The sequence below is a fragment of the Dromaius novaehollandiae genome, chromosome 3 (assembly GCF_036370855.1).
Source record: "Dromaius novaehollandiae isolate bDroNov1 chromosome 3, bDroNov1.hap1, whole genome shotgun sequence".
Classification (NCBI taxonomy): domain Eukaryota; kingdom Metazoa; phylum Chordata; class Aves; order Casuariiformes; family Dromaiidae; genus Dromaius; species Dromaius novaehollandiae.
Window position 1 is genome coordinate 118,686,602 of NC_088100.1, and position 12,827 is coordinate 118,699,428.

General features: G+C 48.0%; 1 protein-coding gene across 2 annotated transcripts in view; it reads right to left on the minus strand.

The window, feature by feature from the left end:
- The window catches only part of STUM (stum, mechanosensory transduction mediator homolog), a 47,759-nt gene that overhangs the window by 9,824 nt on the left and 25,108 nt on the right, over positions 1-12,827 (minus strand). For both annotated transcript variants that reach the window (XM_064509938.1, XM_064509939.1), the window contains exon 2: positions 4,113-4,292. In XM_064509938.1, coding sequence (XP_064366008.1) covers positions 4,113-4,292 — 180 coding nt within the window. The remainder of the gene's footprint in view (positions 1-4,112; positions 4,293-12,827) is intronic.

The following is a 12,827-nucleotide window of genomic DNA, read 5'->3' on the forward strand; positions in this document are numbered from 1 at the left end:
GACAGGGCTGGCAGGGACCCCAGGTCAGTCAGTCCATCCGCTTGTCCCTCAGCCCTCCTGACCGATGTTGGTCCACCTGTTCGTAAGGTCCTCCAGTGATGGAGAGGCCACATCCCGCCAAGCCAGTTCTTCAGCACTTTGACCTTACTGGCAGAAAACGTGTCCTAATTTCTACACAGATCTTTCTTGCTGCAATTTAAGTCTTTCCTTCTGAGGCTGGACTGCTGCCCTCTGCCACGTTCACTAGCCCGCTGAACCTCCCCGTCGCCTGCTGTCTTGCAGCCTGCTGGACTCTCTCCAAGCTGTCCACATGAAATACAGGCTCCCAAACTGGACACAGACATCGAGCTGCAGCCTTACAGGTGCTGGGTAAGGTGAAAAGATTCATTTATATTTTACAGGCTCTGCTCCTGCTTATACCTCCCTGTATGGTGTTGGCCTCTCCACAACAACATGCTCTTGTACACTCCTGTTCAGCTTGTGATTCACTATAGCCCCCAGATCCTTCTCTGAAAAACAAGTTGTTCCCTAGCCTGTATTTATGCAGTTGATTAATGCTTCCTTAATATCTTGGACCTGTCCCGACTGAACAGCATTTTATTTTTTTTTCAGACTATTTCTTCAATTTGTCAGGATCCTGTTTGAATTCCAGTCCTGTTCTCGCTGTACCTGCATCCTTCCAGCTGCCTGGTGTCTGCACGTTTGCTAAGTTTGTTCTCTTGCCCATCATCCAAGCCATGAAGACACTGAACAGAATTGGATTCAGGAGGCACCTTTCAAAACAACTCTCTTTATATCTTCCACATTTGAGAATGAATTATGGAAAATGTATTTAGAGAACAGTTCCCAAATGAGTCTTCACCCAGACCACGTCTCCCTGGCTAGCTTACAGGAATGCTCTGCAAGACAGTGTCAGAGTCTGAGAGTCAAGATGTATGTCTAATGAGTCTCCTCCATTTATAAAATTAATTTCTCTGTTATAGAGGGGAATTAGACCAGTCTGACAGAGCTTGTTTTTGACAAATTCAGGTTGACTGTTACTTTGTTTCTTTGTATTTTCTAAATGCGTGCAAGCCATTTGTTTGATTACTTGTTCTGGGAATTGAAGTATAGCTGATTGGCCTATAATTCTTCTCATTTTTCCCCTCATTAAAGATAGGCAGCGTGACATTATCCTCCAAGCTCTCTTCGTGAAACCAGCTCCTGCAGAGCTCCCCTTTTAACGGCTGAGGATTAGGCAGCCCCAGGGAGTGAAAAATTGCAGCAAGCCTCCCTAGCTCCTACCCAGCTCTCTGCGGACTAATACACGGGCGCGTGCTTCAGCAAACCGCTCTGCCCTGGGCCAGGGAAACCAGCACCAGCCACAACAGCCCCAAGGAGAAGCAGCCCGGCCCTGGCTGCTGGCGCTCGCCGGCTTCCCGGCCTTCTCCTCACTGCTGCCCGCTGCTGTCTTTAGTCATCGTGCCCCGGCGCTGCCCTTCGCCCATCGACGCCCTGCCAGGGATGCTCGGGCAGCGGTTTGGTGGGTTTTACCTGTCGCCTGCCCTCCCAAACGCAGGCTGAGGCGGCTGAGGCGGCTGAGGGTTTCTGTCCGCCGCACCGACTTGTTTCTGCTTGTACGCAAACAAACCCAAACCGAAGCAAAACACCTCATGGCAGCGCTTCTGAATGAAATGCCTCATTTCTGGTATTTGAAACGTTGTTTCATTTTTAAATGACTAAGTTATTCTTTTTAAACATGAAAACAAAACACGAAAACAAAATGTTTCATTTCAGGTCTGGCAGTGTGTTCGATCCAGCTGGGAGCAACTGATCACTTCTGGGGCTGCTTCTGTTAGAAAAACAAGTTTTTCTTTTGTTCTCCATCAACCAAGAGCTGCCTTTTTTATCATTTTTTTTCTGTACTGTAAGTAAAATTAAAAATTAGCTATTTGCATGGCTTCAGTGAGGCAGCAAGAAACTACCAAAGGCTGCACCTCGTCACACGCTATATAACTGCTTAACGTAACGCGTGTTTGCTGGCTCCATCTTCTCTAGTGCTAGCAGAGGGGCCTGGGTGAAAGCCTGTCGCCGTAGCCTGGGAGCTCGCGGCCTGAGTGTCACCCACCCAAACCGAACCCGGCAGTGGGATTGAGCCAGGCGACGGGAGCAGCTCCTGCCAGATGCCGCCCGGCTGCACCCTGTTCCCCAGCAGCCAAACTGGGAAAGGAGTAAGCCTCCGCTGAGAGCCAGCCCTTCCAGCCAGACGATGTACATGCCCGGCAGAGGAGCAGCGTGCACGTGTGCAGGCACGAACACACAGTTACGGGACTGCAGACAAACCGGGTAGGCTCTCAAAGACACGTCACAGATATACACTGATTTACAGTTTATGCTCAGAAATAACTCAGGCTGCCCCTGAACTGTGGGTACATCTGAGACGAAACGTGGCAGCTGGTTTTTAAGGAAAAAGTGAAGTGCAGTGCTGCCTGCATCCTGATGAGAGCCTTTTGTGTTGCTCATCTGCAGGCGTTTGATCCCCCTCGGTTGCTGTGCCTGGGGGTTGCCCTCCGCTCTGCCAGGGCACTGAGGCTGGCTCAGATCGGAGCAGGTGGTTTGGTGAGTGGCTTTAACCAGCGGGTTTGGCAGCTGAAAATGTGCACTGCTTTCCTGCTGGTTTTTCCAATTTATTCCACTTAATCTTTAGGCGGATGTCTGGCAATTTCCTGAGCACCTCTCTCCTGCTTTGTCATGCAGCCACAGATGTCACCGGCAGAGATGACTAAGTGGAGCCCCTTCAGACAAGAAGGCAGAAGCTACCAGTAAGACGTTAGCCAGGAGAAGCCCTCACTTTGGGACCTGCTTCCCCTGTTGGTCCAGAAGGTCTCAGACCTCCTCGCTCTGGGGCAAATCCCACCTGCCTCTCGCAGCTTTGCTGGGGGAACCTCTGCAGTGCGCTCAGCACCTCGAGTGGCCGCTTCTGGCCTGGGAGGCGAGAGGAGCCCGTCGCCTTTATCCTCTGCTGCGTGATGCAGGGGAAAGAGGCTGCTGGATCCACAGCAATTCAGGCAATTTGGAAGCTCACTGAAATCAAGGCTCAGATGGCAATAACTTTGCTTGTCACTGTAATTAACCGAACCAAAACATGAACAGCACTTTGCTGCATCTCAGAGTAAACTATGAACTACAATAATTTTGTCTTTAGCTGAAATGTTAGAGGTAAACTTAGGGAAGCAGAATTCAGTTTTAGCTAGTTGAAAAGATGCTTTTTCAGATTAACTGATTCAGGAGAGGTGTTTCAACTTTTCTCAAAGCTTCATTTTGCACTAGTAAAATTCTTTAGCAGATGAAGTTACCAGCCTTCAATTTTAGATTGGCAATACAGAGATAATACAAAGTTAACTAACCAGGTGACCTAAATTGTGTATGTTTAAAGAAGGATTCCTCTCTTCTCCTCTCAGACTAGTGCTTCAGTCTCCTCAAAGGGGGCAGGGGATCTCCCTCTAGGGAGCACTTTCAGACAAACTGAACTGAACTGTCCTGCTTAGTCTAGGAATTTGATGAAACATGAAGAAAAGCTTGTGGATGAATGGATCCTGGGCAGAAACAAGGATGCAGGAGAGTCCGGGGCTTCCCTGCAGGTAGCTGGCTGGGATGCACCTGGGCAGGGCAGCACCCTTGCAGGAAGGCCTGGCTGGAGCTCGCTAGCTGGGAAGGGGCAGCGGGAACTGCAAAGGACATGGGGCGCTGCTCGGACTCACGCTCACACAACCAGGGAGGAAGAAGGCTGTGGACAACAGCGCTCACCATCCGGGGCCGCCAGTGCTGGTAGGCCTCACCCCTTCCTGATCTTCTCATTTACAAAAGGGGAAATGAAGGTCCTAACCTGAGCGGCGGGATGGGAGACAGAGCAGCCTGGTATGTGCAGCCCTAGCCCCCTCCCAGCAACTCTGCTGCCTGCAAATCCTCTGCCTGCAACTCCTCTGCGTTTCCCAGGGACTTGCAGTGCCTACTCTGCGGCTCGCATGGCCTCCAGGAGCAGTGCAACAGCTTGCAGGGGCATTAGCTGACTCCCAGCAGCATGGTCAAAGGGGGAGACGTCGGGGAAGGGAGGAAGAGCGCACTGTACTTACTTGCAAGAATGACCATGTCCATCCCCCAAAATATACTCATAATCCAGCCAACCATCACGATTGCTGTAAGGATCTGAATGAGAGCAGCGGCGATGTTCAGCCAGAAGACACAACACATGTGCCTGTCGGGGAGGTCGGTCCGGGCGCCGCACAGCACGGTGAAAGCTGATACAAATGTCCCTATGGAGAGAGCAGCAATAAAACACCCAGTGAAAGCCGTGCCTTGGTGCCAGATTCCTTCTTTTAGAGCCACTTTTCATAGCAACTTCTCCAGCTCCCACTGCAATGTTGAAAACCTGGAAACACTTTGCAAGAGGCATGCACAGAGTGCAGGACATGCCGAGGCCTTTGTGAACACCCAGCACTGAATCTGACGTCTCAAGACCGCAAGAGCAGACCAGCTCCCACTGCTGAACGACATACTCTGCGAGGGTGCAGCGCCAGCACAAAGTCTCCTGCCTTGCTTAGTCCTAGGATCATGAAGAAATTATGCACTCTTGCATGAAAATGACTGTAGTAACCCAGCATATATGGGAATGAAAGTCAAGTCCTGAATCAATAGGAATGAAGTTGTAGCCCGGAAAGGTATAAAGCACCGTTAGCAACTCTGCATTACATTCCCGCAAGCGACAAATACATTTGCTGTTATGGACTACTCTGATTGCCTTACAGAGAGAGACCTCACTGGCCATGGGGTCAAACTCACCTTCCTAGAAGGCAACTTGACCCTGGCACTCTCCTTTCACAATCAAGAGATGGGCAAATAGAGGCATAGCCACGTCTAACTCAACCACACTACTAAATACTGCAGTTACACCGATATGTGTACTTGAAAACCAGGACAGAAAAAGCCTCTTCACATTTTTGCCCCTTTCCCCCCCCATGCAACAGCAACCATTTATGCACTACAGACAGCTTACATGGGATCACTGTGTGTGTGTGGCAACACCAGGCTACCTTTCTGCTGCCTCCTGGCTCTCTCTCTCTCTCCAAAATGGGGAGCATCTTTATGCCACAGAAGAATTAAAAGAGAAAATTCTAGCCAGAATTAGTAAGAGCATTAGTGGTCCTGCAAAGCTGCATGTCTCTGACATGTCTCTATGAAAACAGTCTGTTACTGTTCACAGATATCGCTCTAGAAAGAGCATGCACAAAACAAGGGGTGCTAATGAGGCATTGCAGCTTCACGTAACGCTTTCCTCAGTTGCAAACTGTTATCTGAGAGCATGTTTCAACCACACAGAAAGGGCAAAGCCTGCTGTTGTCGACCTGCTGCTGCAGCCCTTGGCTCCAGCTGAGCCAACCTTAGGAAGCTTGCAAACACTCTTAAAACGTCCTGAAACAATTCAGTTGAAGGATCTCGTTGACATATGAAACTTAAAGCTGGGGGGGGAAAGCCCCACACAGATTCTTCCTGAATTTACCACGTTGGACAAGACTGATCACTTCTCGCAGGTGACATCCCATTTTCACAGACAGCTGAAAGCCGCAGCTCAGGGGAGCCTTGCCTTCCCCAAAACCAACCTGCGGAGATACATAGCACTGGTGAAGAGCAGAAGAAACTGTTTCTGTTCCCTATAACAGGCAAGCTGTTGGTCAGGAGATTCAATTACCTTATCTAAGTATGCATTTCAACGCCTTATCATTCTGAGTTGTCTTTGGGTGGATTTTCTTAAATCTAAATACGACGCTGCCAAGGGATGTGCAAAAGTGTAATACGGGAGTCTACTGGGTAACCTAGATCTGTGAAATGGGTGCCTTGAAGAACACTTGGAATTAAAAAATCTGTATAACGATGTCCAGCGATGACTACCAAAATGGGCCCCTTTTCCTAACAACGGACTGGCACACACAAACAGCTTGTCATATGCAAAGGAACAAGCCTCATTTTTGATAGACACAAAAGCCTTGTTGAACGCAGGGGTCAGAGCGAGTCCCTCAGTTTGGCTGAAGGTGGGGAGGAGACACTCAAATCACATGCTTCCAGGTGGCTTCACCGTGGTGAGAGGGTGCGAGGAAGAGTGGAGGGGAGGGATACATCACCTTGTCCAGGGCTGTTGGGGACAGGCAACAGATAACCTTCTCCATCACTGCCTCCTATGCAGCGGATCACACAGGAATAGGCAGCTAAAAAGCTGAAATGCTGGGGAGGGCTGGCTACAGCCTATTTTTAATCTCACCATCTTATTGCAGGCTTCAAATCCAGCATCTTTCTAATGCTCCACAAGCTCCTAAAACGCCACTTCTCCTCCCGCCGCTCGCTGGGGCCGCTTCCAGCCTCCCACCAGCTCTCTGCGGCACGCAGCAGCAGGGCGCAGAGTGGCAGCGTGGTGCCGGTGCGATGCAGCGGCTTGGACGAGCGCTGCTGAAGCGGTGGGAGACAGCCCCATGCCGTGGCAGCCTCAGCAGGGCGACACGGGCCAGCGAAGGAGGCCATCAAGTGCACGTGCTACCTCCTATCCACCAGAACCAACGGCACACACAACGTCACCCCTTGGGTTAAGTGTGCGAGCTGAGGAAACGCTGGGGTTTCGCCTACAGCAGTCACCACCCGGTGTCAGCTTCCAGGCAGACAGCAACCTGCCTGGCACCGCTCCTCATGGCAGCACGTCCTCCACGGGCCAGGTCCTGCCTCCTGCGGTGGGGACAGGGTGCAAGCAGCCGGGCCGCGAAGACCACGGCACAGCCATGGGGCTGACGCAAGGACACCAAGGCGGTCTGAACGGGCAGGGGCAGGAGCTCAGCCCGTGTCACGCGCCTTGCCCCATCGCCAGCTCCGGGAGCGAGTCCCACCACTCGATGGGTGCAAGTTCGTTGCTCGCTCCCAGGGCCTCAGGCTCATCAGCCGTGACGGCAGCCTTTCCATAAATGCAACGTGCATGCATAAAAACAGGCACGTGGCTCCCGAGTATACTGTATGGACCCGGCCATCACGTTACATCTCTGAAGACCGTCTGTCACCTATAGTGAGCCAACGCACGCGGCTTCCCCGCTGCTGCGGACACGGGGGCTGTGTGACAGCCCAAACAGCGCTGAGCAGCCGCAACAGCCACCCCTGCTCCTGCCCCACGCCGCGGCTTTGGGCAGAGGCAGGAGCGCAGGCAGCGAGAGCAAGCACCAGTGGCTCGGAGGAGAGGAGCCTAAGGGGACGTGCAAAGATAGAAATGTGTTAATGATTTATTTTTACTCTCAGTGCTAGAGAGGCCTTCCGAAAAGCCACGGAGAGGCTCTCTCAGAAAATCTTTTCCTTTCTCAGTGGAAAACGGCAAAGTTTACCGGGAGCTTCAGCGGCCACTCTGCAAGGGGGGAAGAGGGAAAGGGGCAATTGCTTTAATCCCGAAGGTTGTCACGTCAGCCTGCCCGCTGCTCGTTCAGACAGGGGCTGTCTTTCGCTCTGTGGCTTTGCTCTCTTCCCTGCGGAACAACCCGAAATCTCTCCCCCTTTCCCTACCTTTTTCTCCTTTACCATTCCTCCAAAAAAGAACAAAGACCAGAATATTCCCTAATGCTTCCTGAAACTGTTCTCCACAAAATTACACTGCAGCACTCTCCGAGATTAAATATGGATGGAGGAAAGATCAGAAACTGCGTGTTTATGTTTTTCTGTCAGGATGCTAAATCTTGCCAAATGGAAATCAATGTTTGTATTTATTATGAAAATGAAAATCTTCCCCTCTTGCTTTACCTTTATCCTCACGATACAAAAAGGTTGTAACGAGCAATAATTCTTAAGATACAACTTCAAATCCTTCCAGTGAAGCTTTTAAGTATTTTACATCATTAGAGTGAGGTGCAAAATTAGCAAATTAATCCTCTAAACACCACAGTGACTGAACTAATGTCTAGTCCCATTCAAAAGGTAATAAAGCAAATAAAGAAGTTAAGTGTTCATGTCTGGCTAGAGAATTACAATTTGGGATCCTTGGCATCCAGTTCCATGTTCAGGCCACTTTCCTGCTTATGGAAGCCAGTATATTTTCTTTATTAGTTATGATTAGCTAATATTTGGGAGGTTGTTGACATTTTTAAAAACAAGAATGGAGACACATCAGAAGATATAAAATTGAAACATTTTTCCTGTAGTCCAGATAACTTTTAGAACATCACATTTGTCTACATCACACCAAAACTAGAGAAAATGCCCTTCTCCGACCCTAGCTGAACTTTAAAATGCTAAGTAAAATAAAGAGTCATAAATATATTAGTCAAGGTAGAGGATTTCCCCTTAAGAAACTAGCTGAGCTACATGTTTCCATATATGGAAGAGTTTGCATCTGGAAGCACATACTTGAAGAGGAAGAAGGAGGAAATCTGGATCTGTTGATACCTTGTGACTGCATCAGTTAGGGCATCAAACCATTTAGCTTTTTGATCAGTATTTAGATATCTGAATACCTATAACATATAAATTATAAACTTGGTAAGCAAATTGCAGCTGGGATTATGTTGTTCAATTATATCAGCTGTCCAAAAAGGTCTCAGACAGTGAATGTAACCAGCAAACATAAACTGCTAACACTGGAAGCCAAAGTAAACTGAAAGTCCTTAGAGCCCTGCCAACATGACATGAGATAAATACTCTCAAGTATACGAAGCATTTCTTATATCTCCCCAATAAAAAATACCTAAAACCCAGTAGAATCTGGGATTATTCTAAACCAAGAATACATAGTGCTAATTCTAATTCTCTGCTCAGCTTTGAGTAAAAGCTTATTCCACTGGGAGTCACAGCTGCCTTTATCCCACAGGTGGATAACTCCAGGATTACTCAGAAATTGAGGTGGTGACTAAGGGTTACAGAATAAGACACAGGGTTAAAAACAAGCAGCTGACAAGTTAAGAGCTTCACTATATCAGGAGAAATTTCAACAACATGCACTGTGAATATTCGCAACAGCAGAAGATGGCAGACCCATGGATTGCTGGGTTTCTGGGTCTTCTGTGGAGTAGTGAATGAATGGTGACTTAATACAGCCTCTCTGGGGATAGAGAGGGAAGCGATGCAGAGAGGCTCTCACATGCCACGTAACCAGCCTGTCACTGCAGCCTGACGGGCCTTGGGGCCCACTGCAAACACCCAGCTGAGCCATACAACCATCTGGCACCATGAGCTAGCAAGTCCTCCAGGCTGGGCTGCCTGCAGGAGACCAGTGGGGAGCAGAGATTTCGCCTCCCTGGAGCAGCTGTGGGGCAGACTATGAAGGCACCATGCCCAGCGAGGCTGGGGGAAGTGGGAAGCTGAGGCTGCTGCCTTGGCTCTTCTCACCTCCGGCAGCATCAGCCAGTTGGAGGCACCACGAGCAGCAACAGGCAAGGAAAGAAAGCCCCTGGGAGGCTGTGTTTGCTCTCGCTGTCAACAGAATTAGGGTATTTTTAGATCATACAAGTAAATATGGAAAGGCTTTGTTTTCAGCTGCTGAACATGAAGGGGCCATGTTATCCTGAGGACAACACAGTGAAGGGAGACACAAATTCGCTTTTTGCCCTTCCTCTCCTCTCTGTTCTCTCGCTTTTTACGCAGGATAAATCCTCTCTCCAGTATGCTCTGTTTCCTGTATGCTAGTATCTGTGCAGTTATGGTCCTCCCAAACATATAACCTCCTGGTTCCTGGCTTTGCAGAGACTCTGAAATAGTATGAGAGAGGAATGGGTTTTTTTGGGGGTGGAGGGTCCTCCTTCTAGAAAAAAACACACTTCAGAGGGAGCTCTCCCGGCTTGCTATTGTTGGGGTCACTCGTGGGGATGGAGGAAGATGTGAGGTCAAGCCCATGGCCTGTCCTGAGCACCATCTCCTATGTGTTATTTGAGTGCTGCAACCATCAGCATTATGGGATATCTTAAGCTGTGTGTGAGAAGCATTTTTACAAGAAGGTCTATCCTGGGCACTGCTGCAGGAACTGAAGTCAAGTGTGGGATCTGGCAAGTTTCATGGGGAGGACCCGGCTGGCGAGCAAACTTCTGAGTGCATCTTCCCAGAAAGAGCTTGTGAAAGCCCAGTCAGAGTTAGGGTGCAAACTGGAGGATGCAAGGCCAATGGCCAGAGGGTAACTGTAAGTAATTTGAGCACACCAGGCAACCTAGAGTTTCCCACTGACTACCAGATTTCCAAAGCTTCACAACAGAAAGCTTCTTTGCTGCAAGGAAATCGTGTCTGACAAGCTGACCTGTTGCAGGTGGAGGAACAGCAGAAACCAAAATTACCATAATGAGGGGCAGCAGGTACAGCTGCTACTGGTCATGCCTACACAAGCATGAAGAGGGAGCCAAGGAGAGGCTGGGAAATGCCCCTTCCTATAAGCCACAAAGTCATTTGGAGATGGTCTCCTATGGCTCCTGAGAATAAATAAAAGAGCAGAGGGGTTGTTCTTTTTCTGCTTTCAGAGGGAAAAGTAGGACCATGACATGATCCAGGAGCTAGGGCATAGCTGCAGAAGGCACAAAACTGCAGGTAAGCACAGGCAAAGATGGGAGGGAGAGGGGATAGGAACTTGGGGTGTTTCTGGGGGCATGGAAGGCCATGGGATTGGTGCTGGGAGATGCAGTTAATACTATTTTGTGGGAATGAGAAGTACCTTTGTGTCTCTCTTCTGTCAGGGGAGTGCTCTGTGTGGGGATATCTCATGTGCCTTTGAGTTTTTAAAGTAAAATGAGTATTAGCTGTTGTTAAACAGTTTTGGCAGGTATGTAAGGCAGATAATGTGAATACATTGAAAATTCATGAGATGTACTGGTAGAACTGTGTGAGCAACAAAAAGTGTGGGGGGAAAAGGGTAATAAGGACTGCACTTGTTTCCTTAGTAGTGCAGTATATGTATCAGTTCAGTTATCTGTGGGTCCTATGTGACCTGAATTCTTTATTAAACTCTAATTTGAGCTATAAAGAGCTGTGTTTTCAGTTGTGGAGACCTCTTCTAGTCCTTGGTATCAATCAAAATGCTAAACTATAGTCCTTCGGATTATGGTGAGGGAAAAAGAACTACTAAAATGTGCTCGGAAAAGAGCTATAGCAGTGTCTTTTAATGCCTAAACCATTCCCCTCTACTTACATGGGTAGAGCTGTGCTGCAGAGAAGATACTATTAACAACACAATAAAATGAAATTGCAAAGCATTAAGGCTCAGGCGGACTATCTGCAGAAATTTCCTAAAGCGGAGAATTGTCTGTTTCTTTGCTTGAGCAAACAGACACAAAGTAAAACCTGATGGCAGCCTTCTGGCCAACGTGAGCCCCCCCCCCCCCCCCAAGTGTCTCCAATTTCCACCCTGCTGGAACTCATTAGGAATTAGTCTGCATCAAAGAAAAGTTGCCAGTGCAGGTGTATTACCTAAACCTTTTGAGATAAGAATGCTTTTATTCCAAGCTTACTGTAGCTCTCTGAACAGAAAAGGCTAGTCCAGAAAAGCATTTGATGTACCATTTGTGTGCTAACTACTGTGGCTTTTGTAGTTTGCAAGTACAGAGCTCTTGCCAGGACTGCTAAGCACCTCTACCATGCCTCAACCCCTCCTCCTTTTTTTTCCTGTGGCTTCCTCTGAGAGCTGTAATTGCAGGCAAAAGGTGCACATAGTGAATGGCACTCTAGTTAGCAGCAAAAGCACAGGTGTGGCAGGCTGGAGGGCCTCCTCCTGTGGAAGCTAATGCTTCTGGAGAGAAGCCATGCGTACATAAAATGGCCCTGCCTTTGCATGGAAAACTAGGTTTTTCTCATATTTAATATTTTAGAAAAAGTTAAATATTCTGCAAATGGAACCTTTTACTACAAACTTCAAAATACAGACTGCAACAAACTTTCACAAACTCCAAGACTACAAATATGCAACAAAAAATTATATGAGGGGGACTGCATGAAGATGAAGTGACTTACTACAGCTTTAATCATCAGCGGAACCATCAGCATTATTTTTATGCTGCAGCTCTGCAATGTTTTCAACATTTAAAAGCAACTGCCCCTAAACAGTTAGATCTTAGTACAATTTGTTCCACTGCTAAATGTTCCATAATCAGTTTGTGAGGTTTTTCCAATCCACTCCTGTACGATAGCCTACGGTTTAATTCTGTTGACTTGACGCTTAAAATTAAGCATGTCCTTGAAGTACTTCAAGCTGGAGTACTCTTGCTGAACTGTGATGCACAGCCCCAGCTGTGTGATAGTATCCATGGTGGCAGAGCAGACTGTCAGCTTCTTCCAGAATTCTGCTGCTGAGATTTTCTGCAGTTGTACCTGCCTGATACCCAAACTGATTTTTTTTCCCTCCCTTTTTAAATGAAGATGTGGTCCCTGAACTGCCACTGATATTTTGTATCACACTTTCTAATAGTTTGAACTACTGGGGAGAATGTGTAATTTCCTGAAAGGAAAGAAAAAGAAGTTTTATTACACAGAAGCTGAGAGATGGGAAAGGTATAGCAAACAAAACCTACCACCTGCAGTCACAAAAAAGTCTATTGCTTAAGATCAGCCCTTCTAAACCAGAAGTATCATCCTTTGCCATCTTTCTAAGATACATGCCACAAGGAGAAATTTCTTTACCATTCCCGATCTGACACTCAGGTCAAGTCTCTGACCACGACAGCAAACTATCACTTATTTCCGACTTCTCCCTGAGATAATGCTACTACCTTACTCGCAGTGATCTTCCTTTCCTAATGTGTACTGGCTCTGGTCTGGATGACTTGGGAATCCCTGGCAGTCCAAGTCTCACTGTAGTTATTCAG